The sequence below is a fragment of the Nomascus leucogenys genome, chromosome 17, assembly GCF_006542625.1.
Source record: "Nomascus leucogenys isolate Asia chromosome 17, Asia_NLE_v1, whole genome shotgun sequence".
Lineage (NCBI taxonomy): Eukaryota > Metazoa > Chordata > Mammalia > Primates > Hylobatidae > Nomascus > Nomascus leucogenys.
In genome coordinates this window covers 94,127,324-94,154,759 of record NC_044397.1, presented here as the reverse complement: position 1 = coordinate 94,154,759, position 27,436 = coordinate 94,127,324, and the positions used below count along the sequence as shown (strand labels likewise).

The window sequence follows — 27,436 nt, the reverse complement described above, 5'->3', positions numbered from 1 at the left end:
GGGGCGAGACTCTGTGGGAACCACGGAAAATACATCTGCAAACATTGGCAGGTTCCTGCTGGGACTGGGCTGGGCGTCCAGGCAGAGGCAGCCCAGAGGGAGAATTCTCGGGGCCAGGCGGCCCACACACCACAGCTCTTGGCTACCCAGGCACCAACCTCACAGCTAGGGGTCCACGCCAGGGCTGAGGGGGTGAGAGAGGACAGGAGACGAAGGAAAACACCTCCCACCCCACTCTCCCCACCAGGCCCTGCTGTAAGCCCAGGCAGAGACCCAGGAGAATGAGGGTGGAAGGCCTTGAGAGCTGCGCCTCTTCTTCCAGGAAGCCCCCAGGGCCTGACCCTCTGCCTCACACAGGGAAGCATCGGCATGCGCGGTTCCTGGGGCTGTTTCCGGGGGGCTGGCAGGGTGCTGTTTGGGGATTTCCACGCCTCAGGGAGCATATTCCAGCCAGCCCTGTGGCCACTTCCTCAGGCAGAGGGGAAGGCCAGTGTGAGGCAGTGGGGGCAGCAAAGAGATGCCTCTCCGTGTGAGGGTGCAGGTGCCCAAGTACAGACCCCCCTCTGCCCACCGCTCAAAACCCCGACACTCCAGCCAGGGCCCACCCCTGGGGGATTCTGGTAGACAACTGCAAGATGGCACTTTCCACCCAGATCCCGGAGGCAGGAAGGGCACAGCTTCAGAGGCCCCAATCCTGAGGCCCCCACTGCCCGGAAAGATGCTGATGGCCACAAAGAGACCTGTGGCTCTGAAGCAGCATCAGGGGCACCCGTCCCAACCTCCCCCACCAAATTCTGTCGACAGCCAGCCTGGGCTGCCCAAATGCACATCAGACTAGACCCTCTCTCCATTCACAACCCTCCAGGGCTCCCTGCTGCCCCTGCAACGAACACAGCACCCCCACCCCGCCCCACCAGCCGGTCCCACCGCAGGCCGTCCGTACAGGCTGTTCTCTCTGCCTGGCAAATTCTTCCCCTCATGCTCCCACAGCCCCTTCCTCTCACCCTTAGGGCTCTGCCCCGACACGCCCTCTGCGGAGACCTTCCCTGGGGGTCCTGCTTTGGGGCAGCCTGGCCCTCACTGGGCGTGCTGTGAAGCCCTGCCCACGTTCCACAGTGTGATTTTCAGGCCAACCCCTGGACCCCACGTCTCCTCTATATGTCCCGCCCACTGCCGTGCCATCAGCGAGGGTGACCCGCTCATCCAGGTCAGCCTGGGATGTTTCTGGTTTGAGCACTCAAAGCCCCTGGTCCCAGGAATTGCCCCTCAGTCCTGGGCAAACCACAGTGGCTGGTCACCCTGGTGCTTGGACTGCATACAGCAAACGCCTAATACGTGCTTAAAAGAACGTGGTCGAGACTCACAAGGTGAGTGGGATCCAGTGAGAGCCAGGATCCCGCACCACGCCCCCTCCAGAGCCTCAGTTTCCCCCTTGTGGATTGATTGGAGAAACGGATGCTCGAGGTCCCCACCCACACACAGGCCCAGCTCCAACCCTGCGCCTAAAGGCAAGTCCCACCCAGCCCCCAGACCCAGGCTCCAGGCGCAGGACGGACGACAGACAAGGGGACGAGGGGCTTGGGCTCCCAAGGCAGGTCGCATGGGCAATGGCAGCTGATTTCAGGGGTCCTCAGGCTCGCTGCCCCCGACCCGGCCTGTGGGGCCCTTTCCCCACCGTCTCCCTCCTTTGCTGCCCCCAGCCTCCCTCGCCCCACACACTATCTTCAACAGACCCTTGATCTCCTCACTCCACGAGCGCCGGCAGGAAGGTGGGGTCCTACCTGAACCTCCAAACTGCGCCCCGGCCAGGGAGGCGGGCCGGCCCTTCCCGTTGGTGACAGGCAGCGGGAACATCTGCAGGGAGGAGAGGGGAGAGGTGAGCGGGGCGGGCAGCAAACCAAACCCTACAGTCCCGGTCTCGAACCCAAGCAGGGAGCAGAGCTGGGGACGCCCAGGGACCTGCGACTGGGCTCCATCTAGGCCCGGCCTGTCCTGCTCCGTCCCATCAGCGACCAGAAGACTGAGGCCTTGCGTGCCCTCAAGCGACGCTGCACCCTGGACACCCACGCCCAGAGTGAGAAAACTCCAGACGATGACCCTGCTGCACCGCCAGGCAGAGTCCCTGCCACTGAAAACTCGCCGTTCCCCCTGCCTTTGCTCCGGGCGGAGGGATATCCCATTTAGGCAAACGATACAACTTATCAGCTCTTGACAGTGATACAAAGTTGTCTTTACATTTCAGCTCTGAAAAGTGAGAGGTTTACTCAACAGGCGGACACGTGGAGAGTCCCCGGATGCCTGAGCCCTGGCTGGCTCCACGCTTCCGGTGTGTGCACTGGCCCCGCATGGCAGGCTCTGGAGCAGGCGGTAGGGCTCAGTGCCCCCCTACCAGGGCTGGGTATGGGTTTGCTTGGCAAAAGGGGAAGCCGAGGCTCAGACAGGCAGCAGGTCGAGGAAGACACGGGATGGAGCCCGGGGCCCAGCAGGAAGCTGGAGAGGCTGGGGAGAGGCTGCACCCCACAGCTGATCCAGCTCCTGGGTGCCAGGGGTGTGGGACTGCCACCCTCCCTCCCGCCCGGCTCACCCGTCCCCAGAACACTAAGTCCCTAAAGATGAACGGGCTCAGCGGCATTAACCAGAAAAGCCAACGGCAACAAACCCTTCTGCCACAGAAAAAACACAAGCCTCCGCCCTGCCCCAAGGGGCTGCGTTTTAAGGCTCCCATTGGGGCTCAAGTGATCAAAGTGGCTGGAATCAGAGCCAGGGGCTTTTTAAGGAGCGGCCAAGATCCCCAACACCCTCCCCAGCCAGCCAGGAGGTGAAGGCACAGCGCCTGTGGCCACGATCCACCGGTCCAAAGGGGACCCAGGAAGCAGGGTTGTCCCCCACTCCCTGGTCGCACAGAAGGGGAAACGGAGGCGGCATTCTCACCTGGCCCTAGAGAGGAAGAACGGCCTTGCGGGTAGGGGTGGCGCCCAGGCTGAAGGCAGTGTTCGCCCAGGACCGCGCCCCCTCCCGCAGGTTCCCGTGTGCCCAGCCTCCCCAGGACCCTGGTCTCCAAGGGCCAACCTCCCATTTGGGAGACAAAGGCCTGCTGTGGGGGACAGCCAACTGCGTCTCTATCCGCTTTGTCCCCTAGGGCACCAGGGCTGCACCAACGTGGCACAGGCCACAGGGGTACCGGGCTGTGTCCTGGGGGCTCCGCAGGCCTCATGAGCAGCCCAGAACAGCCCCCGCACCCCTCGGAGCATCAGTTTCCTCTTCTGAGAAATGGACTGAGGGCTCCGGCTGCGTGGGATGTGGTGAAACCCAAGAGCCCATGGGAGGCTTGCACGCGGCAGGGCCTGGGGAGCTCGCTTCCAACAGCCTCGGTCCCAGGGACTCGCTCCCCCTTCATCCCTGAAGCCCGACTCAGGCCCAGGGACTGCCTGGGACCCCAGGAGGGCACGTCAGCCCAGGCCAGTGCTGGCAGGTCTTTCGCTCCCGACAAAGCTGGCCTGGGTCGGGGCAGGACGCAGGCGCACTGGGAACAGCTTGGGTTAGAGTTCTCCCTCGTATATATTTGGAGTCCCCTGTTCTCCCATTTTATACGAATCTGGTCCAGGGAAGCGCTTCCCCCAGGACTCAGTTTCTGCAGCGGGGGCAGAGGGCAGGTATGCAGGAACAGAGAGGGGCTGCGGGCAGTCACGGGGGCTGCCTCTGCCTCCCCGTCCTGGCCAGGGAGGTGAAACTCCAGCTCTGGGTAAAGCCCAAGGGGGGACGACTGGAGAGGACGGGCACCTCGCCGCTTCCAGCCTGTTTCCTCACCTGGGAACGGCTCCGACCTGGGACAGGGAGACGTGCTGAGTGGCCTGAGGTGAGGAGTCAGGTCCTGGGGCCGAACCTGTGCCCCCTCCCCCAAAACGCTGGTCTGTTCCAGCCCAGCGGTCTGTGACTTGTCAGTTTAACAAAAAACAACCCAACTGCACCTCGGGTTACTCAGCCAGGGAGGCAAAAATAAAACGGGGCTTAAAAATACCAGCATGGCCCTTCCGGAGCCTTGGCCCCTCTGGCCCTTGGGCTGTTTTTTCCGCAGGGTGGCCAGTGTTGTTTCAGTTTGGGGACTTTTGTTTTTGACAGACCTCAGTGGCCTGCGCCTCACACGCGGGAGGGTTAAATTCAGACTGAAAGTGCCTCCCCCAACCTGTTTCAACCCCAAACCCTGCCACTGGGCGTGGGGTGGGGGAGCAGGATTTAAGAACATCTGTAGACGAGCCAGAAAAAACAAACCGAGGTCCCTGGGCTTCTCCAGGAACCCATAACACATGGCCCCACTGTGCCGGCAGGCAAACCAAGGCCCCGGACCTTCACAGCACCTGGCAGCGGCCGGTACCCCAGGGGGCTTTGGCATTCCAGCCTCACTGCACCTGCCTGAGCTGTGTGACTTCTGAGGACCAGCACCCTCTGAGCCTCCATCCACCAAGCCAGAAAACGGGCCATTCAGGGACAGATCCAACCACCTGAGACTCTGAGGGAGCCACCCCGCCCTCCCCACCGGGCCTGCCTGCTCCGAAGTGATAACCGTGACAGTCACAACCGTGGAGCTGCTGTCTGCTGAGTGACCTACGAATTCCCACTCAATCCCAACCCAGCCTCCTCCTGGACCAAGCTCGGCTCCTGGCAGCTTAACTTCAGCACCCGTGTGTGACTAATTAACCAGACCGTTTCATGCCCGTGTCCTCTGCCCATCAGGGGAGTCCTGTATGGGGCAGGTCGTGCCTGCCCTGTTCACGGAGGGTGGTCTGCTCAGTACTGGGCACCCCCTCCTTTTCTTCTTTGAGGAGGGATCTTACTCTATCACCCAGGAGGGAGTGCAGTGGCGCAATCACAGCTCAGTGCAGCCTCAGCCTCCAGGGCTCAAGTGATCCTCCTTGCCTCAGCCTCCCGAGTAGCTGGGACCACAGGCATCTACCACCACTCCTAGCTAATTTTTTTGAGTTTTGTTTTTATTTCGTTTTTTTTTTTTTTTGAGAATGGGGTCTCACTATGTTGCCTGGGCTGGACTTGGAACTCCTGGCCTCAAGCGATCCTCCTGCCTCAGCCTCCCAAAGCGCTGGAATGACAGGTGGAAACCACTGTGCCCAGCCCCCCTCCCATTTATTGAAACAGGGTCTCCAGGGTCTCACTGTCAACCAGACTGGAGTGCAATGGCCTTTTATTTACTTTTAATTTTTGTATCTACAATGGAGTAAGCGACTCTGATTAGGCCCATTTTACAGATCAGAAGATCAAAGCCGCAGTTTGCTTACCCAGCCAAGCTGGGGCCCAGGACCATGCCCCTGAGGACTCAGTTTCCCCATCTGTAAAGCAGTGGGCTGTGGCACGCTGCGTCCGGGCGAAAGCCCCATGGCACACGCACTGCCGTGAGAGCGGCCCACTCCCCCAGCCCCACCGGGGCCTCCCATCCAAACAGCTGAGTCTCCATCACTGAAGTATTCAGCAAACACTCTCCCCTGAAAACTTTCCCGTGAACTGTGGGGACAAAGGGGTGTCAGGGGCTGGGCGGGGGTCCTGGCTCACCATGCTGAAGTCCAGGAGGTCACTGAGCTCCTTGTCTGTGCCCACGGGCGCCATCCTCTGCGGCTGGTTCATTCTCCTGGGGCCAGGGCGGGCACCTCAGGCCTGGAAAGCCTGCATGGTGGATGTGGGGACAGATGGACAGGGAGAAACAGGGAGGGGAGAAGAGGTGTGAGTGGTCAAAGCACAGAGTGGGGAAGCAGCCTAAAAAACCCTCAACTGCCCTGGGGTCTGAGTTCCAGCGGAGCCCTGGGGGCAGGGGGAGCCCTGGGAGCAGGAGCAGGGAAGCTGGAATTCCAGAGTCTGGGTCCCCGTAGAGCCCTCCCCAGAGGCCACAGGCAATCTGAAAAATGGGGGGAGGGTGTGCAAACATAAACTCCCTAACTCCCCCAGGGACCACCAAGGCATCAAGTTGCCAAGTTTAAACTGCACGCAGGGCAGCCAGAACCTCTCCTTTCTCCACCTCTCTCATTTCCAACCACCCCCGGGCTTCCTCTGAGGCCCCCCTACCCCTCTGAGGCCCCCCTACCCCCCGGGAAGGGGAGGAACAGCCCGGCCCTACCGTACCCCGAAGGAAATTTGGTGATTTCCCCCCCACCAGCAGATGTCACAGCCTGTTGAAGACCAGGTCGCCCCCAAATTCGACATGAAGGAAACCCACAAGTCAGAAAACCACGAAACTCTTTTACAAGCTCCACGAGTTAAAGTGCGGGGGGGGGGGGGGGAAGCGCACCCTATGCAGGGACCAACAAAGCTTCCCACCACCCTCAATCTCCCTCCCCCCAAAAAACCCCAACAGTATTCAGAAAAGAAAAAAAAAACAGCCCTAGGTTGCTATACTGTCGGGATGTATCCGGGAATTATTTTTAAGCAAAACTTGACAACATCCCTTGCCTGCCCTCCGTGAGCGGGGAGAGGGTTCCAAGACCAGGGTGCCCCCGCGTGGTCCCAGGGGGACCCATTCTAGGATGGGGGATGGGGGATCGGGGATCCACCTGCCGGAACCCATTCCACCCCCAGAAAAAGGTACAGAGAAAAATCTCCGTCCCAAAGAAATGCACTCCAGGCCCCTCCAGTCTCGACTTTCCCCAGGGGTCCCTAGGTGGGGATGGGGGCAGCCCGGGAGACACCTCCGAGGCTGGGGGTGGGGAGGGGCCTCCGAGGTCGAGGGAGACCCAACTTCAGAAGCAGAGAAATCCCCTCTTTGTCTGCCAACTGGAGGCCGGGTGTGAAGCGGGCGCCCCAGCGCAGCCCCTCCCCCGCTCAGTTTTTTTCTTTTTTGGAGGGCGTGTGAAACTGACTTTTTTTGAGGACTACGAAACCGCACTTTTTTGTGGGGTAGCTGAAACCGATTTTAAGACAGACTTAGTTGGGGGGTGGCGAGCTAAAACGGGCATTCTACGGGAGCTGGAAGACTTCTGGGGCGTCCCAAGGACTTTTAGAGACTTGGAGAATGTTTGAAGCCACTTTGCACGGCGCCGAAGCGGGTGGGGGCGCTGAAACGCCTTTTTCCCGAGGGGAGGCGGCCCGGGAAGACGGACCCCCTCCCCCCCGCAGCCGGTGCAGGCTGCGCGGCCCGGGAGCCTTTGAAGCTCGCAGCGCGGCCGCCGCCTCGCCCCGCATTAACGCGGAGCAGATGTTCCCCGCGCGCCCCCCCCCCCCACCGGCCCGCCCGGCCCCGACCAGCGCCTGCAGCGCGCGGCACCTTCCCCGCGCAGACAAAAGGACGCCCCTCCCGCGCGCTCCCCCCCCCAAAATCCGGCGCCCGGGCCGGGCCCCCCTCTACCCCAGAAAGGGGGCGCCCCGGGGTCCCCGTGCGCCCGGGCTGGGGGGGACGGTCCTCGCGCCTAAGTTGCACAGCCCGTCCGGCGCCCCCCGCGCCCCCGCCCGGGGCTGCGCAAAGTTTCCCGAAGTGCCCGGCCCGACGGGGGCGGCGCGGGCCTGGCGAGGTCCGGGCCCCTCCACGTCGCCGCCCCCCCGGCGCCGCGCGAAGTTGGAGAACAATGACTCCTGGGCCGCGGGGCGCCCCCCGACGCCGCCCCCGCCCCGACTTCCTCCGCGCTCCCCCTAACAAGCGCGCGCGGGGCGGGCCGGGGTTCCCTGGGCACAAAGCGCGGGGGTCCCGGGCGCGCCCCCCGCCCCCCGCCGGGCTCACCTGCTGGGCGCGGCCGGGCACGCGGCGCGTGGGGGGCGGCGGCATGAAGCGGGGGGGCCCCCCCCCGGACAAAGGGGCGTCGCGGCCGGGCCCCCGAGGGTCGCGCGTGGGCGGCGGCAGCGGCGCGCGTGGCCCGGGCCCCTCCCACCCCCGCGTGGCCCGTCCCGCGGGGCCCGTGCGCGCGGCCGGCCGGGGCGCCCCTGGGGCAGCGGCGTGCGCGGTGCCCGCGGTGCCCGCCGCCGCGTCGGCTCCGGCCCGCTACGCCCGCAGCCGCCGCCGCTGCCTCATCTTCCTGCGGCGGGAGACATGTTCCGCCCCCCGCCCGCGCCGCCCCGCCCCACCCCGCCCCGCGCAGGTCCCGCCCCTGCCCCGCCCCCGAGTGCCCCGCCCGGCGGCCCACGCGGATCCCTCCGCCATCTCCGGGCGGCTCGGACCCGAACGCCTCAGCTCGGCCTCTCGAGCACCCTCGTGAGGACCCCGAATCCCCGTGGGGTCCAGAGCCTGGGAGCCGGGACGCGCAGAAGAGGCGGTCGGGCCACGGCGCGGGGAGAAAACACGGACTATCCCCGTCCGCGGAAGCACACACGAGCTGTGCACTTAGTCAATGACGCAAGCGAGTAAGGCACGTGAGATTGAAAGCTAAGGCAGAACAGTCTGGTCAATCGGAAGCCGTGAAAGTCTGATGGGCGGGGATCCTAGCCATTCGTGGTGAGGCCCCGCCTCGTTTCTTCTCGGCCCCGCCCCGCAGCGGAGGCGGGACTCTGAGACTAGAGGCCGCGAGAGGCGGCCGGGGTGGGTCCTGGAGTTTTGTTCTCGGGTTGGCGTGGCCGCCCGCGCGGCCCCTTCTGCTTGGTTGTATTTGCGTTCCTCGGGCCGGCCCTGCGTGCTGAGTGGTGCCAGCGGGTATCACGGCCCCGAGGGGGCCACGTCAGACCCATTTTCCCGGCGGGAAAACCGAGGCTGGCTCCGGCTCTGGGTCAAAGAGCCCCGCGGGGAGCCTCAGCGGTGCCTTTGCCGACTTGGGTCTCCGTCCCGGCATCTGTGAATTTGGACCCGACTTTGGACAGAACTCCGGCCAGATCTGGCTTCCTGATTCTTAGTAGTCCGTGTCTACATTTTAGTAAAAAGTGACCCCGCCTCGGATCGGGCGCGGTGGCTCCTGCCTGTGATCCCAGCGCTTTGAAGTAGGCCGAGGCGGGAAGATCGCTTGAGGCCAGGAGTTCGAGAACAGCCTGAACAACATAGTGAACCCCCCCCCCATACCCGTCTCTGAAAATATTTAAAATAACTTAAAATAATAATTTTAAAAGTTGACCGGACGCGGTGGCCCACGTCCCAGCACTTTGGGAGGCCAAGGCGGACAGATCACCTGAGGTCAGGAGTTCGAGACCACTCTGGCCAACACGGTGAAACCCCATCTCTACTAAAAATACAAAAATTAGCCGGGCATGGTGGCAGGCACCTGTAGTCCCAGCTACTTGGGAGGCTGAGGCAGGAGAATCGCTTGAACCCGAAAGGCCGAGGTTGCAGTGAGCCGAGATCGCGCCACTGCACTTCAGCCTGGGCGACAAGAACGAAACTCCGTCTCAAAATAAATAAATAAATAAAATAAAAATACAAAAATTAGCTGGGCGTGGTGGCATGCACCTATAATCTCAGCTACTCGGGAGGCTGAGGCAGGAGAATCGCTTAAACCCAGGAGGCAGAGGTTGCAGTGAGCAGAGATCGCAGCACTGCACTCCAGGCTGGGCGACAGAACGAGGCTCCGTCTCAAAAAAAAAAAAAATAACTAAACAAATAAATGAAAATAACACAATCTCCCAGGGCTCCCTGGGGCCCCAAAGGGAAACTTACACTCCACTCCCAGCCTGGGAAGATGCCACCATCTCGCTGGTCCGCTTGGCTCCAGCTATCCTGCCCTCTGGATGGTCCAGAACCTGCTAAGCTCATCCCCACCCCCGGCCTCTACGTTTGCTGTGTCCTCTACCTGGGAGGGTTTTCCCACCCCTATCTGGAGCCCCTGAGTCATCACAGTTCAATGCTGCTCCTATGACAGGCCGGCGGGGAGGCGGGGCCACAGGGGCCCCCCACCAAAGCCACAAGCCCCTCCCGCTGTACACCCAAACTGGGCTATCCACAGTCTGACCCTCTGTGCCCAGAGAGTTCCACGTGCTGCAGGTCTGGGGAGAGGGCTGTGGGTCCCGGGGTCTGCGCTGCAATCCCTCATCCCTCTCCACCTCACTGTGACCTCAGGCAAGTTCGTGCTACTCTCCGGGCCTCGGTTTCCCCATCTGGACAGTGGAAGAGGGGGCGTCTGGCACAGAGTAGGTGCTCACGGCTGATGCCTGCCTTCCTCAGCTGCCCCCCACTCCGCAGGGGCCTCTCCGGAGCGAGGGTCTCCAAGCAGCTCCAATCCCATCCCAGCCTCCTCAGCCCCTGGTCCTTCCTTGTGGCCCAGCCCTGACCTCATGGGTCTGAGGGTGTCTGTGGCCGGGTCTGGCTCTCCCCCTTCCAGTGTAGGGAGCTCTTGAAGGCTGGGCTGGAGCCTCACGCACTGTGGGCCACTCCCCACCCACACTCAGGGTCCGAGCCATAGTGTGGGAGCCGGAGTGCTCCAGAGGAGCCCTTCAGTTTCACCCATGGAAGGGAAGCAACCATCCAATCACGGACCAATTATTATAATTATTATTATTATTATTTTGAGAAAGAGTCTAGCTCTGTCGCCCAGGCTGGAGTGCAGTGGTAAGATCACAGCTCACTGCAGCCTTGACCTCCTGGGCTCAAACGATCCTCCTGCCTCAGTTTCCCGAGTAGCTGGGACCACAGGCACGCGCCACCACACTCAGCTAATTTTGTATTTTTTGTAGAGACGGGGTTCTCTCTATGTTGCCCAGGCTGGTCTTGAACTCCTAGGCACAGGTGATCTTCCCGCCTCAGCCTCCCAGAGTGCTGGGATTACAGGCGTGCGCCACCGCGCTGGGCAGGACTGCAGGACTGTTCAGTCATAGGGTGCTGACAGTGCATGGGGCCTTGCGCTGGGCGTTGCAGCACGCGGACGGTGATGGACCCAGGCCCTGCTGTCCCAGGCAGGATGACCCATGAGGGACCCCTTGTCTAGTCCTGAATGTGGCTCTATTCCTGTAAGGTCCTCCTGCCTGTGTGGTTCCACCTATTGCACAGATGGAGGAAACTGAGACTCAGAGATCTCATCCCTGGGCCCCAGGGCACCCTGGGGCTTGCGCCTGCCAGGAGGTTCTGCTGGCAACCACAAGCCACCATTGTTTTCCCCAAGGAGGTCAGTCCTGGGGCTGAGTCACTGGGTGGGGCAGCCCGTGGGGGCCCCCCACTTGGCCACCACCTCTGCCCAGCTCCGAGGCCTGGGTGCTCCCTCCAGGGCCCTGGCACGGGGACAGGCAGCAAGCTATCCTCCTGACTGTGGCCTTTGTTCTGCTCTGGGGCTGGGCAGGAGGAGGAGCAGGGCCTCTTCACCTGCCGCCTGTTCCCTCCACACCTACTGTGTGCGCCCCCACCAACAGGAACCGCATATGTCAGAAAAACCGAGGCCAAGGACAAGTTCCCACGAGGGAGACACAGAAGCGAGGGGGGCGGGGGGCGGCGATGGTGAGGTTTCCGGAGACAGACACAGTGGGTGTGCAGGCCACAGCTGTCCGCAGAGAGACTGGGCTTGGATTAGGACTTCGGGGCCACACTCCAGATTTCTGTTTCCATTTGTCACATGGAAGTGGGCACCTTTGACTTCTCCCAGGGTGTGAACACACTCCCCCAACCTCCAGCGCCCTCCAGCACGGGGCGGAGAAGGGAGTGGCGGCCCAGCACTTACCACCGGCGTCAGGCCCTGGGACAAACCTCGCTCCGGCATCCACTGATCATGGGCAGCTGGGGCGATCGGTGTCACCTCCCGAGGTGGGGGCTTTCTGCTCGAGCTCAGACCGCCAGCGAGGGGCCTGATCCCAACACGACCAGATCAGGACCACCCCACAGAGCCCTGGGCTGGGACTCGGCCAGGGTAGGGCCCATTCCCTTATTCTCCGTGACTTCATTTTTATTTTATTTTATTTTATTTTTTTAGCAGAGATGGGGTGAGGTAGAAGGATCACTTGAGCCCAGGAGTTCGAGACCAGACTGGACAACACAGCAAGACCCCATCTCTTAAAAAAATTTTTTTTAGATGAAATCTCACTCTGTCGCCCAGGTTGGAGTGCAGCGGCACCATCTCAGCTCACTACAACCTCCACCTCCCGGGGTCAAGCGATTCTCCTGCCTCAGCCTCCTGAGTAGCTGGGGTTATAGGTGCCCACCACCACGCCTGGCTAATTTTTGTATTTTTTTGTAGAGATGGGGTTTCACCCTGTCGCCCAGGCTAATCTAGAACTCCTGGCCTCAAGCGATCCTCCTGCCTTGGCCTACCAAAAGTGCTGGGTTTACCAGCATGAGCCACTACGCCCGGCCCCATTCTTCTTGCCTTCTGGGAGGAGGCATCTCCAGGCTTGCTGGTTGGACCTGGGCAAGGAATCCTCCTGAGATTCGGGGTGCTGGGGGCTTATGATCGTTCTCCCCTAGCAGAGGGAGGAGATTCTGGTGTGAAATGGAGCAGTGGGGACACATTCCAGTTCCTGGGGTCTGATCACAAGGGGTTCCCGACTCCTCAGGCACTTCCAGCTATGAAGATACCAAGGAAGGGAAGAGGCTTGTCGGTGATCAGACCCCTACCCCTCCACCCAGACTTGTGGGAGCTGGAGGGCCAGGAGAGCTGGGCAGGAGGCTCTGAGGTTGACGGGAACGGGAACGCAGCCTCAGACCTCCTGCTGTAGGGCATTCGGGGGAGGGAGGACCATCTCCCACAGGGAGTGGGTCCCCTGGGACAGTGACCCTTGGGCTATGACCTCAAGATGTATGCGGTTGAGAGGCAAAGAGCCGATAGCATGTCAGGCAGGGGAAGCTGAGGGACAAAGATGCTGAGGTGGGAAGGCGTGTGGGGTGTTCAAGGAACGGGGTCTGTGAGGCCGGAGCCCAGAGAAGACCAGAGAAGAGGAGCCAAGATCAGAGAGAGGGGCAGGGCCTCCTATGCCACAGGGAGGAATTGGGTCTTCATGGTGAGAGGACTAGGGAGCCATGGTGGGAGTTTGAGCAGGAGAGGGACGTGCTCACAGGGACCATGAGTTGGGGTGGATCTGGGGTACATTTGGAGGATAACTGAGGGCTCTCCCAGGGGGTGGGTGCGAGGGGGTTAGCAGCCTGCCTGCTGGGTGTGGGGTTAGGGACCTGGGCGTGTGAATGGCAGTATCGTTCTCTGAGTGGGGCCAGCGTGGGTCAAGGGAGAGGCATGAAGGGGGACCAGGAGGCTTCTGTCCCAGGGTGGTGTCCAGGCCCCATGAGACAAGGCAGGTCATGGCCAGGAGGGGCTGCATGAGAGGGGGCACCGCTGAAGAAGGCACAGTCCCCAGTTGGCGGGGAGCCCAGCTCTGGGTGCAGCCTGGCCCCACCAAGCCTGCCTTCTGTCGGAGCCCCCCACGCAGCCCCTCTGCACCTGCCGGGTGCCCGTCCACCCCCAGGGCCGGGGCCAACTGCCGAGGATGTTCCCACCCCCTCCTGGCCAGGCGCCCACAGCTCCTGACTCAGGGGCCCCTGAGGGCCTGTCCTGCCACATTCCGGGGCGGCCTGTGCAAACACGGGGCACCTCCCCATCACCCCCCATGGGGCATTGTTTGGCCCAGTTACCCCAAGGCGGGGGCGGGGCAGGGGACAGGAAGCCCAGCTGGATTCTCAGTTCCCGCCACCCACGCGCCTGCCCACAGGCAGCCCTGCTGACCTGCACCCCGCTTGACGTGGGGGGACGGCGCCTCTGTAGTGCACCCTGGGCACGATGGGGGCATCTCCCTTCTTCCCGGGGGTCTTCTCCTCCCCTGAACTTTGCTCAAGGGACAGAGGACGTCATCCCATTGTTCAGATGGGGAAACCGAGGCAGGACTCAAGTGGCCTCATGCCTGAAGCTGAGCCAGGCTCCCACCCCCGGTCCACCTGTCCCCCCCAACCCCACCTCATCCCGCCAGGCTCCTTCACCTGCACCTGGTGCCTTCCAGAAACGGGGGAGGCCACTCCAGGATGTCAGCCCTTTGGCACAAAGGCCAGGAGGTCAGAAGCCATCCGGGGATGCCTTGTCACGCTAAGGAGGTTGGGTTTGATTCGTGGGTTTGGAGGAGCCGAGGGGGCCACATGGTCTCACTGCGGGTGGGGAAGGGTATCTGGGAGACAGAGGTGGAGGCCGGCGATGTGGCTGTGGAGTGGGATGCCCAGGGCAACCGGAGGGGTGGAAAGAGATGCCTGTTAGATGGGAAACGGGGTGGGGGCCGCCCCTGGGGAAAGACGACAAGGATCCTAGGAGGACGGGGAGCACAGGTGCCCCCAACCCCATGGGGTGAGAACTAGACTCGAGGAGGAGACTCAGGGCTTGGGGGCTGCAGGGATGGCTGCCTGGAGCTGAGCCTGCAAAGCTGGAACAGGGAGGAAGGGTAACTAGGCAGAGGGAACAGCAGAGGCAAAGGCTACGAGAAGGGGAAGTGCAAGTTGTTCCCTGGGTTTGGGCCGAGGGCTGGGGGGTGGGGGCAGGTGGCACTGATGGATGTGCCACCCGCCCGCATCCGGACCACCCTGTCTGGATCCGGGACCCCACCCTCGCCCTGTCCCTGCCCCCGTCAGACCGGCCCTGCACTCCATGGACACGGTATGTCTTTTTTTTTTTTTTGAGATGGAGTCTCTCTCTGTCGCCCAGGCTGGAGTGCGGTGGTGCAATCTCGGCTCACTGCAAGCTCCACCTTCCAGGTTCAGGCCACGCTCCTGCCTCAGCCTCCCGAGTAGCTGGGACTACAGGTGCCCGCCACCTCGCCCAGCTAATTTTTTTTTGTATTTTTAGTAGAGACGGGGTTTCACTGTGTTAGCTAGGATGGTCTCGATCTCCCAACCTCGTGATCCGCCCGCCTCGGCCTCCCAGAGTGCTGGGATTACAGGCGTGAGCCACCGCGCCCGGCCCCTCCACGGACACTGTATGTCTTGCTGCTGCCCAGAGCCCGAAAGTCTCTGCCCACCTCCCTGTCTCCACAGCTCCCCAGCCTGCCCCTCCTGGTTGTCCCTCCAAGCACCTGTCGGTTCCCGGGCCTGTTTCCTAGCTGTGTCCTCTCCTGGAACAACTTTCCTTTCTTTGTACCTGGCTGTCTTCTCTTCCTCATCTTTCCACCCTCAGCTTGGGGGCCACCTCCTACGGGGGGCCTCCCTTGCTTCGTTTGTTTGTTTTTTTCCAGAGACAGAGTTTTGCTCTTGTTGCCCAGGCTGGAGTGCAATGGCGCCATCTTGGCTCACTGCAATCTTCGCCCCCTTGGTTCAAGCAATTCTCCTGCCTCAGCCTTCTGAGAAGCTGGAATTACAGGTGCCTGCCACCACACCCAGCTAATTTTTTGTGTTTTTAGTAGAGACGGGGTTTCACCATGTTGGCCAGGCTGGTCTTGAACTCCTGACCTCAGGTGATCCACCCCCGCTTGGCTTCCCAAAGTGCTGGGATTCCAGGTGTGGGCCACTGTGCCCGGCCTGGATCGGCAGTTTTCTAACAGCTGGGGGTGGCTGCGTGTGAGACAGGAGAGGGTGAGCAGGAGGTGCTGGGATCAGAACAGGCTCAGCAAAGGTCAGCCCCACACCCAGCCCCCTTGCCCTTTTCAGGCATAGAGAAGATACAAAGTCCAGAACCATGCAAGGAGAAAATTCTTCAAATTTGACCACACAGGCCGGACACGGCAGCTCACGTCTGTATTCCCAGCACTTTAGGAGGCCCAGGCGGCAGGATCACTTGAGGCCAGGAGGTTGAGGCCAACCTTGGCAACATAGCGAGACCCCCATCTCTACAAAAAAAATACAAAAATTAGGCCAGGCATGGTGGCATGTGCCTATAGTCCCGGCTACTGTGGAGGCTGAGGCAGGAGGATCAGCTGGGTCTAGGGAGGTTGAGGCTGCATTGAGCCATGTTGTGTGACTGCACTCCAGCCTGGGCAATGGAACGAGACTCAGACTCAAAAAAAAAAAAAAAAATGCTTTTTAGGCTGGGCATGGTGGCCCAAGCCTGTCATCCCAGCACTTTGGGAGGCCAAGGCGGGCAGATCACTTGAGATCAGGAGTTCGAGATCAGCCCGGCCAATATGATGAAACCCACTCTGTACTAAAAATACAAAAATTAGCTGAGCACAGAGGCAGGCGCCTGTAATCCCAGCTACTTGGAGGCTGAGGAAGGAGAATTACTTGAACCTGGGAGGAGGAGGTTGCAGTGAGCCGGGATCATGCCACTGCACTCCAGCCTGGGACACAAGAGTGAGACTCTGACTCAAAAAAAAAAAAAAGGGTTTTGACTACATAAAAAATTAAACACTTTTGCATGGTCACAGACTCACAATAAAGTTAGATGAGATGAGAAGGCTAGGGAGAGACTATTGCAACATCATAACAGACAAAGGGTTTGGGCTTTTCATATACAAAGAGTTCCAACAAATCAATAAGGAAAAAACTAAAAAAAAAACCATGCAAAGAAATGAATGATTAATTCATACAGGAAAAAATTCAAATGGCCACTGGATACACAGAGGAAACAAAAAACCTAAAGTCACTCATGGTGAAAAAAATACAAATGGGCCGGGCGCAGTGGCTCAAGACTGTAATCTTCGCACTTTGGGAGGCCAAGGCTGGTGGATTGCCTGAGCTCAGGAGTTCGAGACCAGCCTGGGAAACACGGTGAAACCCCGTCTCCACTAAAATACGAAAAATTAGCTGGGCGCGGCGGCGTGTGCCTGTAGTCCCAGCTACTCGGGAGGCTGAGGCAGGAGAATTGCTTGAACCCGGGAGGTGGAGGTTGCAGTGAGCCGAGATCTCGCCACTGCACTCCAGCCTGGGTGACAGAGAGATTCCGTCTCCAAAAAGCAAAAAACAAAAAACAAAAACAAAAACAAAAGAAAGAAAGAAAGAAATACAAATGAATATGCAAAGGAGAAGCCACATTTTGTCTTTACAGCTGTCAAACAGTGAAAGATAGGGGAAAGTTGACATGGAGGATAATGAGGGCTTGCTTACTACAATAAAAAACCTCTAGTTGGCCGGGCCCAGTGGCTCACGCCTGTAATCCCAGCACTTTGGGAGGCCGAGGCAGGTGGATCACCTGAGGTCAGGAGTTCAAGACCAGCATGGCCAACATGGTGAAACCCCGTCTCTACTAAAAATACAAAAATTAACCAGGTGTAGCGGTGCGTGCCTGTAATCCCAGCTACTCGGGAGGCAGAGGAAGGAAAATCGCCTGAACCCGGGAGGTGGAGGGTACAGTGAGCTGAGATTGTGCCATTGCACTCCAGCTTGGACAACGGAGCGCGACTCCATCTCAAAAAAAAAAAAAAAAAGCCTCTAGCCAGGCGCAGTGGCTCATGCCTGTAGTCCCAGCACTTTACAAGGCTGAGGCAGGAGGATGGCTTGAACCCAGGAGTTTAAGTCCAGCCTGGGTGACAGAGAGAGACAGAGAGACTCCAAAAAAAAAAAAAAAAAAAAAAGAAAAAGAAAAAAATTAGCTGTGCCTGGTGATTCACGCCTGCAGTCCCAGCTACTCAGGAGGTTGAGGTGGGAGGATCACTTGAGCTCAGAAGGTTGAGGCTGCAGTGAGCTATGATTGCACCACCGACCTCCACCCTGGGCAACACAGCGAGACCCTGTCTCAAAAAAGAAAAATAAAGCCTCTATGTCCCCGACCGCTTTTTTTTTTTTTTTTTTTTTTTGAGACAGAGTCTGGCTCCGTTGCCCAGGCTGGAGTGCAGTGGCATGATTTTGGCTCACTGCAACCTCCGACTCCCAGGTTCAAGCGATTCTCCTGCCTCAGCCTCCTGAGAAGCTGGGACTATAGGCACGCTCCACCACGCCTGGCTAATTTTTGTATTTTTAGTAGAGACAGGGTTTCACCATGTTGGCCAGGCTGGTCTCAAACTCCTGACCTCAAGTGATCCGCCTGTTTCAGCTTCCCAAAGTGCTGGGATTACAGACATGAGCCACACCGCCCGGCCTCTATATCCCTTTAATCACCCCTCAAATCCAGTGTTAAAAATCTAATAAATCGCCGGGTGCAGTGGCTCACGCCTGTAATCCCAGCACTTTGGGAGGCTGAGGCGGGCGGATCACGGGGTCAGGAGATCCAGACCATCCTGGCTAACACGGTGTAACCCCATCTCTACTAAAAATACAAAAAATTAGCCGGGCGTGGTGGCGGGCGCCTGTAGTCCCAGCTACTCAGGAGGCTGAGGCAGGAGAATAGCGTGAACCCGGGAGGCGGAGCTTGCAGTGAGCCGAGATCGCGCCACTGCACTCCAGCCTGGGCGACAGAGCGAGACTCTGTCTCAAAAAAAAAAAAAAAACTAATAAATCTAATAAAAATGATGGCACGACCACTGCTCACCCATGCCAAGGCCGTTTTTTAAAAACAAGACAAAACATGACAGCATAAGCAGGGCTGTGCATTAGAACGTGGTTTGTGGCACAGAACACTTGATTTGAAAACCGCCCAAGTGTCCAACAACAAGGGCTGTAAAAGGAGATTCTGTCGCGGCCGCACTGGGAACACGATTGTTGACCATCCAGCAAGTCGGGTTCCCGTGCCTGCTGGGAGCCAAGAGACCCCTAAGGCCGCCTCTCGGGGGGAACGAAATACAAGTTAAAGACCCACCAGGCCACTTTTGGTTGAAGCTTTTGTAAAGGAAAAAAGCATATTGAAAAAGTGCAGGAGGAAACGCCCCAAGGGCTTGGTGGTTACTCTGGGGGTGGGGGACACTTTCAGTTCTTACTTTATCTTTTTATCTTTATTTTTTATTTTTTTTGAGATGGAGTCTCACTCTGTCGCCCAGGCTGGAGGGCAGTGGCACAGTCGCAGCTCACAGCAAGCTCCGCCTCCCGGGTTCACGCCATTCTCCTGCCTCAGCCTCCCGAGTAGCTGGGACTACAGGCGCCCGCCACCACGCCCAGCTAATTTTTTTGTATGTTTAGTAGAGACAGGGTTTCACCGTGTTAGCCAGGATGGTCTCGATCCCCTGACCTCGTGATCCGCCCGCCTCGGCCTCCCAAAGTGCTAGGATTACAGGCGTAAGCCACCGCGCCCGGTCCTTACTTTATCTTTTTAACAGGCAGGATTAGCTTGAGAGTTTATATTGGACGTTATTTTCTCTTTCCCTTGGTTGAAAATGTTTTGGCGGCCAGGAGTGGTGGTTCATGCCTGTAATCCCAGCCCTTCGGGAGGTCAAAGTGGGAGGATTGCTTGAGTCCAGGAGCTCGAGACCAGCCTGGGCAACATGGCAATATGCCATCTCTACCATAAATTAATAAATAAAATTAGCCAGGCATGGTGGTGTGCAACTGTAGTCCCAGCTACTAGGGAGGCTGAGGTGGGAGGATCCCTTGAGTCCAGGAGTTGGAGGCTACAGGGAGCTATGATTGCGCCACTGCACTCCAGCCTGGGGGATAGACCAAGACCTTGTCTCTTAAAAAAAAATTTCATTTTGACAATATGCATAAGGCCACATGTGTGAAGCTCAGTTGGAGTGTCACTTGCAACATCATAAGAGGCAACGGATTTGGGTTCTTCATATACAAAGAGTTACAACAAATCAATAAGGAAAAAACTCAAAAAGAAAACCATGCAAAGAAATGAATGATTAATTCATACAAGAGGAAATGCAAATGGCCACTGGATACAAGGCCACAGAATATTTGGAAGGTGAGGCTGAGAGGTGAGCTGCTGTCCTGGAGACATTGATTAAAGACTGCCATGGGCCAGGCACGGTGGCTTACACCTGTAATCCCAGCACTTTGGGAGGCCAAGGTGGGCAGATCACTTGAGGCCAGGAGTTTGAGATCAGCCTGGCCAACATGGCGAAACCCCCTCTCTGCTAAAAATACAAAAATTAACCAGGTGTGGTGGTGGGCACCTGTACTCTCAGCTACTCAGGAAGCTGAGGCGGGAGAATCATTTGAACCCAGGAGGCAGAGGCTGCAGTGAGCTGAGAGCTGAGATTGTGCCACAGCACTCCAGCCTGTGCAACTGAGTGAGACTCCCTCTCAAAAAAAAAAAAAAAGACTGCCAGCATCCACTTCATCTTCATGTTCTAAGATGATGGTTTATCTTTGTGTGTATTTTATGTTTTTTTAGTTTTAATTTTTTTTTTAAGAGATGGGGTCTCAGCTGGGCCTGGTGGCTCACGCCTGTAATCACAGCACTTTGGGAGGCCAAGGTGGGTGGATCATAAGGTCAAGAGATCGAGACCATCATGGCTAACACAGTGAAACCTCATCTCTACTAAAAATACAAAAAATTAGCCGGGCATGGTGGCAGGCGCCTGTAGTCCCAGCTACTCAGGAGGCTGAGGCAGGAAAATTGCTTGAACCCGGGAGGCAGAGGTTGCAGTGAGCTGAGATCGCGCCATTGCACTCCAGCCTGGGTGACAGAATGAGACTCCATCTCAAAAAAAAAAAAAAATTAGCTAGGCATGGTGGGGGGGCGCCCGTAATCCCAGTTACTCAGGAGGCTAAGGTAGGAGAATCGCTTGAAACCAGAAGGTGGAGGTTGCAGTGAGCCGAGATTGCACCACTGCACTCCAGCCTGGGCAACAGAGTGAAACTATATCTCAAAAAAAAAAAAAAGAGATGGGGTCTTGCTCTGTTACCCAGGCTGGAGTGTAGTGACACGATCACGGCTCACTGTAGCCTCAAACTCCTGAGATCAAGCCATCCTCCATCCTTAGCCTCCCAAGTAGCTGGGACTACAGGCACGTACCACCACACCTGGCTAATTTTTCTTTATTTTTTTTTTGTAGAGAAGGGATCTTGCTATGTTGCCCAGGCTGGTCTCCAACCTCTGGACTCAAGCCATCCTCTCGTCTTGGCCTTCCAAAGTGTTGGGATTACAGGCATGAGCCACCATACCCGGCCCCGCCCCCACCCCGCTGTTTTTTTTTTTTTTCTTGAGACGGAGTTTTGCTCTTGTTGCCCAGGCTGGAGTGCAATGGTGTGATCTCAGCTCACTGCAACCTCCACCTCCCGGGTTCAATCGATTCTCCTGCCTCAGCCTCCCTGGTAGCTGAGATTGCAGGCATGTGCCACCATGCCCAGCTAATTTTGTATTTTTAGTAGAGAGGGGTTTCTCCATGTTGGTCAGGCTGGTCTCGAACTCACGACCTCAGGTGATCAGCCCCACCTCGGCCTCCGAAAGTGCTGGGATTACAGGCGTGAGCCACTGTGCCCTGGCCCCGGCCGCTTTTTAAAATTAAAGAACGTTTAGTTTTTCACCTCACCATAGATGCTGCATGACCGAGATTGCAGAACCACAGAACAGGCGTGGGAGGGCTTCCACCGGGGCACCCCCCTCCTCCTGCAGGATCTGCACTGCCTGGGCGTTTCCCTGGGGGTGGGGAGGTCTCTTGCTGTCCCAGGGTCCCCTGGGGGAAACCACTGGTGTCCTGGGGAGGCCCCACCAGGTTGATAGTGAGCTTGAGCTCAGGGCAAGGAGCACTGCCCAGTGAGTCCACTGTGGCTGTGATCACACAATGGTGTGAGCGCTCATCTGTCAAAGGAGGTTAACAAGAGCACCCACCAGGGTGAGTTCAAGCTGTCCATCGAACGCAACAGGCCCAGGCCCCGGAGGCTTTTAGAGGCCCACGAAAATGTCTGTCTGCCTTCCTCTCTCCCTCCCTCTCTCCCTCTCTCCCTCCCCTCCTCCCTTCTTCCCTTCCTTCCTTTCTTTCTCTTTCTCTCTTTCTTCTCTTCTTTCCCTTCCCTCCCTTCCCTCCCTCCCCTCCCTCCCTCTCTCTCTCTCTTTCTTTCTTTCTTCCTTTGTTAGAGTCTTGCTCTGTTACCCGGGTTGCAGTGCGATGGCACAATCTCGGCTCACTGCAACCTCTGCCTCCCAGGTTCAAGCAATTCTTCTGCCTCAGCCTCCCAAGTAGCTGAGATTACAGGTGCCCACCACCATGCCTGGCTAATTTTTTTCTTTTTTTTGAGACGGAGTCTTGCTCTGTCGCCCAGGCTGGAGTGCAGTGGCGCAATGTCGGCTCACTGCAAACTCCGCCTCCCGGGTTCACGCCATTCTCCTGCCTCAGCCTCTCCCATTAGCTGGGACTACAGGCGCCCACCACCACGCCCAGCTAATTTTTTTTGTATTTTTAGTAGAGACGGGGTTTCACCGTGGTCTCGATCTCCTGACCTCGTGATCCGCCCGCCTCGGCCTCCCAAAGTGCTGGGATTACAAGCGTGAGCCACCGCGCCCGGCCGAATGCCTGGCTAATTTTTGTATTTTTTGCTGGAGATGGGGTTTCACCATGTTGGTCAGGCTGGTCTCAAACCCCTGACCTCAGATGATCCACCTGCTTCGGCCTCTCAAAGTGCTGGTATGACAGGCGTGAACCACTATACCTGGCCGAAAATGATTTTATTTCTTTTAAAATCAGGGCCAGGGCACGGTGTGGCTCACACCTGTAACCCTAACACTTTGGGAGGCCGAGGGGGAAAGATCACTTGAGCCCAGGAGTTTGAGACCAGCCTGGGCAATACAGCGAGACCTCGTCTCAAAAACAAAACAAAACAAAAACAAAAACAAAAAAAACAAAGAGCCAGGCATGGTGGCAGACACCTGTATTCCAGCTACTGGAGAGGCTCAGACAGGAGGATGGTTTGAGCCCAAGAGGTTGAGGCTGCAGTGAGCCAAGTTGCAACACTGCGCTGCAGGATGGGAGACAGAGTGAGACCCTGTCTCAGGAAGAAAAAAAAAATTAAATCAGAAGAAAAACGATGAATAATAATTGTTTTCCAATGAACAATAATAATAATGAATTAAGGCCGGGCACAGTGGCTCACACCTGTAATCCCAGCACTTTGGGAGGCTGGGGGGGCGGATCATGAGGTCAGGAGTTCAAGACCAGCCTGGCCAACATGGTGAAACCCCATCTCTACTAAAAATACAAAAATTAGCCGGGTGTAATGGTGGGCGCCTGTAAATCCCAGCTACTAGGGAGGTTGAGGCAGGAGAATCGCTTGAACCCGGGAGGCGGAAGTTGCAGTGAGCCGAGATCGCACCACTGCACTCCAGCCTGGGTGACAGCAAGACTCTGTCTCAAATAATAATAATAATAAATTAATAATAACAATTCTAGCCTCAATTATACTTTTTTTTTTTAATAGAGGGAAGGACTCAGGATGGCAAAAGTGCCTTGGTCCCAGAAAGCCCTACAGGGCAGTCCTGCCAGGGAAGGAGCGGGTGCTCTCTGCTGAAGCCCCTAGCAGAGGCTGGGCCTCTGGGTCTCCCAGCAGGTGGCAGGGGCGTGAGAAGGGGAGGCCCCTTTCCAGAGGCCAGGGACGGCCCCAAGGGCTGCCTGGGAGGAACCGGGTCATGTGACCCCCTGGAGCCACCCCTTGAAGCTTGGTCTCAGGTTTTCTATTTGCTTCAGACTCTTGTTAGTCCCCCCAGCTCCTGCTCTGTCAGGCCTGGCCTCCTTATCACCCTGGCTGTCTGGGTGGGGGCATGGCCCCCTCGTAACCTCAGCTACCCGCAGGGCACGGCAGAACACCAGGTCCCCGGCCGGTCTGTGGCCTCTCTGTAATCACGCATAAGGTCTGCATACTGGGCAGAGACAGACAAGAAATTCACCAGCCACTCCTCACTCCTGTCCTGACCCTGAACCTGACCCTGTCAGGGAGACCTGGGCTGAGAGGGGATACAGAAGTGGGCACAGGTGCCTGCAGCTAGGGCTGAGTCAGGGCAGGCCCAGGAGCACAGGAGGAATCCAGGGGACAGAGCAAACTGGAGAAGGGGCGAGAAGCATGTGCCCTGCACCTGGCCAGGCCCGGCGGCGGCAGGAGCTGCTTCTCCCTTCCTTCCTTCTCTTCCTCCTCCTCCTTTTTTTTTTTTTTGAGATGGAGTTTCACTCTTGTTGCCCAGGCTGGAGTGCAATGGCATGATTTCAGCTCACCGCAGCCTCTGCCTCCCAGGTTCAAGCAAATCTCCTGCCTCAGTCTCCTGAGCAGCTGGGATTACAGGCATGTGCCACCATGACCGGCTAATTTTGTATTTTTAGTAGAGACACGGTTTCTCCATGTTGGTCAGGCTGGTCTCGAAGTCCTGACCTCAGGTGATCCACCTGCCTCGGCCTCCCAAAGTGCTGGGATTACAGGCATGAGCCACCACGCCCGGCCTCTCCTCCTCCTCCTTCTCCTTCTTCTCCTTATTCGTTATTATTATTTTGAGACAAGGTCTTGCTCTGTGCCCCAGGATGGAGTGCAGCAGCACAGTCATTACTCACTGCAGCCTCCACATTCTGGGCTCAGGAGATCCTCCCACCTCAGCCTCCCAAGTAGCTGGGACTACAGGCGCCTGCCACCACGCCAGGCTAATTTTTTTTATTTTTATTTTGAGACGGAGTCTCGCTCTGTTGCCCAGGCTGGAGTGCAGTGGTGCCATCTCAGCTCACTGCAAGCTCCGCCTCGTGGGTTCACGCCATTCTCCTGCCTCAGCCTCCCGAGTAGCTGGGACTACAGGCGCCCGCCACCACGCCCGGCTAATTTTTTTGTATTTTTAATAGAGATGGGGGGTGTTTCACCGTGTTCGCCAGGATGGTCTCGATCTCCTGACCTCGTGATCTGCCCGCCTCAGCCTCCCAAAGTGCTGGGATTACAGGCGTGAGCCACCGTGCCCGGCCGACCCTGAGCTTTATTTTCTCTGGGAAGGCTCCATTGCCCTCCATGTCTGGCCTCCCGAGCCCCCTCTGCCCACCTCCCTCCAGCTGCACTGGCCACCTCCTCGCTGCTGCTTGGACACCGTTTTCTCCCTGTGACCTCAGGGCCTGTGCCCGGGATGTCCCTCAGCCAGGAGCCATTCCTCCCACTCTCAGGCCCCTGTTTCTCCCCCTTGCGCCGGTGGGGCTTGCCTGGCTCTGGGAGGGGAGCCCCAGGCCCAGCCTGGCCACCCCACACCTCCAGCATCCAACTGGGGCCTGGCACACAGTAGGTGCTCCATAAATGCACAGGCTGAGTTGGGGGGTTCCCCATCTTACAGGTGAGGAAACTGAGGCTCCGAAGAGGGCGGCCTGACAGGCGTCTGGGAGCCCGACCCAGGCGAAGGTATTTCCTCCTGGCCCAGGGCGCCGTGGGGTCCTGGGGCAGCTGGTGGGGCCGCCAAAGGGTGGCCGTGTGTGTGGCGGTGGCAGCTGGGGCTCTGGCCGTGGGGGAGGGTGGGCGGGAGGCAGCAGCTGGTGGCTGGCCCTGGGCCAGCTGGAGCCTGTGCAGAGGGAGGGCGCTGGGTCAGCTCACGTCGCCTCTGGGTCCCCTTCTGAGTCCCCCTTAGCCTCTCTCGGTTGGTCTCCATCTCTGTCTTTGTCTCTCTGTCTCTGTCTCTTTGTGACTGTTTCTCTGTCTTCTTTCTCTGTTTCTCTGTGTCAGCCTCCCTGTCTCTGTCTCTTTCTCTTCTCCCGTCTCTGTCTCTCTTTTTGTCTCTGTCTCTGTTTCTTTCTGTCTCTGTGTATCTCTTTCTGTCCCTCTGTCTCTGTCAGTCTCTCTGTGTCTGTGTGTGTCTGTCTCTTTCTGTCTCTCTCTCTGTCTCCGTCTCTCTCGTTGTCTCTCCCTGTTTCTGTCTCTTTGTCTCTTTCTGTCTCTCTCTGCCTGTCTCTCTGCCTCTCTGTCTCTTTGTTTCTCTGCTTGTCTCTGTCTCGGTCTCTCTCTGCCTCTCTGTATCTCTATCTGTCTATCTCTTTGTCTCTGTTTCTGTTCCTCTCTGTCTCTTTCTCTGCTTCTCTGTCTCTCTCTCTTTCTGTTCCTATCTCTTGTCTTTCTCTCTGTCTCTCTCTTTCTCTCTGTCTCGCTGTCTCCCTCTGTCTCTGTCTGTCTCTCCTTCCCCTTCACACTGGGGCCTCCCCTGACTGGCCCGGACAGGGGCTGGTCACATTTCTGCACCCTCTCTTCCAGACCTCCCGCTCCACCCCACTCCCTGCTGCCTGCACCCCTGAGTCAGCCAGCGCCTCTGTGCTGGCATGAAGGTCTCTACCCACCAGAAGGCGCCCGGGACCCTCTCACGGGCTGGGGACCCTGTGCGAATCGCTTCCCTGTGACCCTCCGTTTCCCCACATGCAGGGTGTTTGCAGAGCCCTCTCAGAGTGGAGCTCTGGGGAACCACAGGGCAGACATCTCAGCTCCTTGGGGCGCCCAACCAGATGGGGAAGGAGAATTTCGAAGGAATCGCCTTACAGGCATTTGAAACTGCAGGCAGAGGCCAGAGGAATCCCGGGTGGAGAAGCAGGAAGGGTAAGGGTCCTGAGAGTCCCTCCCTGGGCCACCCCCAGCCACATTCCCAGGTCACACAGGGAACCTGGCCCAGTTGCCCGCACCCACTGGTCCTGGGGAGGGCAGCTGGGAGGGGCTGTGTGTGCACTAGGGGGGTGGAGCTGGGACACCCCCAAGGACTCTGCCTTCCGGGATCCACACCCCTGATCCCCCCGCCAGCACATCCACCCCACCAACCCTGGCAGACAACAGAATTCATCACTGTAGAAACATCCTCTGGGGCTGGGGCTTAATCAGTTCCTGATTTGCATTTTTGCATATTAATGACAGCAGAGCTGCTAATTTTGGCACATGATTTTAAAGATGCAGTAGCTCTGAAACTACGGAGGCGGTGAGGGGGTGAGGACCTGGGCCTTCCTCACCTGGCCTGGGGGGTGCTGGCCGTCAGGTTACTGGTTACAGGGTCTCTGCCCTGGGAGCTGCCCCTGCTTCTGGGAGCTGCAGGGACCCTTGGGGATTATGGGGTCCCTGCCTCTGGGGCTCACAGGAATCACGGAGTCTCTGCCACTCTCTTTCTTTCCTTCCCTTCCTTCCCTCCCTTCCCTCCCTTCTCTCTCTCTCTTTCTTTCTTTCACTCTTGTTGCCCAAGCTGGAGTGCAATGGCCCAATCTCAGCTCACTGCAACCTCCGCCTCCAGGGTTCAAGTGATTCTTCTGCCTCAGCCTCCCAAGTATCTGCGATTACAGGTGTGCGCCACCACGCCCAGCTAATTTTTGTTTGTTTGTTTGTTTTTTGAGACGGAGTTTTGCTCAGTTGCCCAGGCTGGAGTGCAATGGCACGATCTCGGCTCACTGCAAGCTCCGCCTCCCGGGTTCACGCCATTCTCCTGCCTCAGCCTCCCGAGTAGCTGGGACTACAGGCGCCCGCCACCACGCCCGGCCAATTTTTTGTATTTTTAGTAGAGACTGGGTTTCACCATGTTGGCCAGGCTGGTATCGAACTCCCAACCTCAGAGATCCGCCCACCTCGGCCTCCCAAAGTGCTGTGATTACAGGCATGAGCCACCGCGCCTGGCCCACTCTTTTCTTTTGAGGCAGGATCTTGCTCTGTTGCCCAAGCTGGAGTGCAGTGGTGCAATCACAGCTCACTGCAGCCTCCACCTCCTGGCTCAAGTGATCCTCCCACCTCCCACGTGGCTCGGACCACAGGCGTGTACCACCACACTTGCCTAATTATTTAAAATTTTGAGTTTGGGTGCCGTGGCTCACGCCTGTAATCCCAACACTTTGAGAGGCAGAGGCTGGTGGATCACTTGAGGTCAGGAGTTGGAGACCAGCCTGACCAACATAGGGGAACCCCCTCTCTACTAAAAATACAAAAATTAGC

The 27,436-nt window shown here is 58.1% G+C and overlaps 1 protein-coding gene across 22 annotated transcripts in view; it reads right to left on the bottom strand.

Annotated features, from left to right (window-relative positions):
• Nucleotides 1-7,812, bottom strand: part of TCF3 (transcription factor 3) — a 42,618-nt gene extending 34,806 nt beyond the window's left edge. For 8 of the 22 annotated variants that reach the window (XR_004026368.1, XR_004026370.1, XR_004026371.1 and 5 more), the window contains exons 1-2: nt 5,560-7,549; nt 1,782-1,854 (exon numbers count right to left, since the gene is read on the bottom strand). Coding sequence is in view for 18 of the 22 variants with exons in the window: in XM_030795906.1 (XP_030651766.1) it covers nt 1,782-1,854; nt 5,560-5,631 (145 nt within the window). In the remaining 4 variants the exon portion in view is untranslated. Of the gene's footprint in view, nt 1-1,781; nt 1,855-5,559; nt 7,550-7,711 lie in introns of those variants that run through there. The other 14 variants (XM_030795891.1, XM_030795893.1, XM_030795895.1 and 11 more) reach the window with 6 other exon arrangements.
• Nucleotides 7,813-27,436: the final 19,624 nt, after the last annotated feature.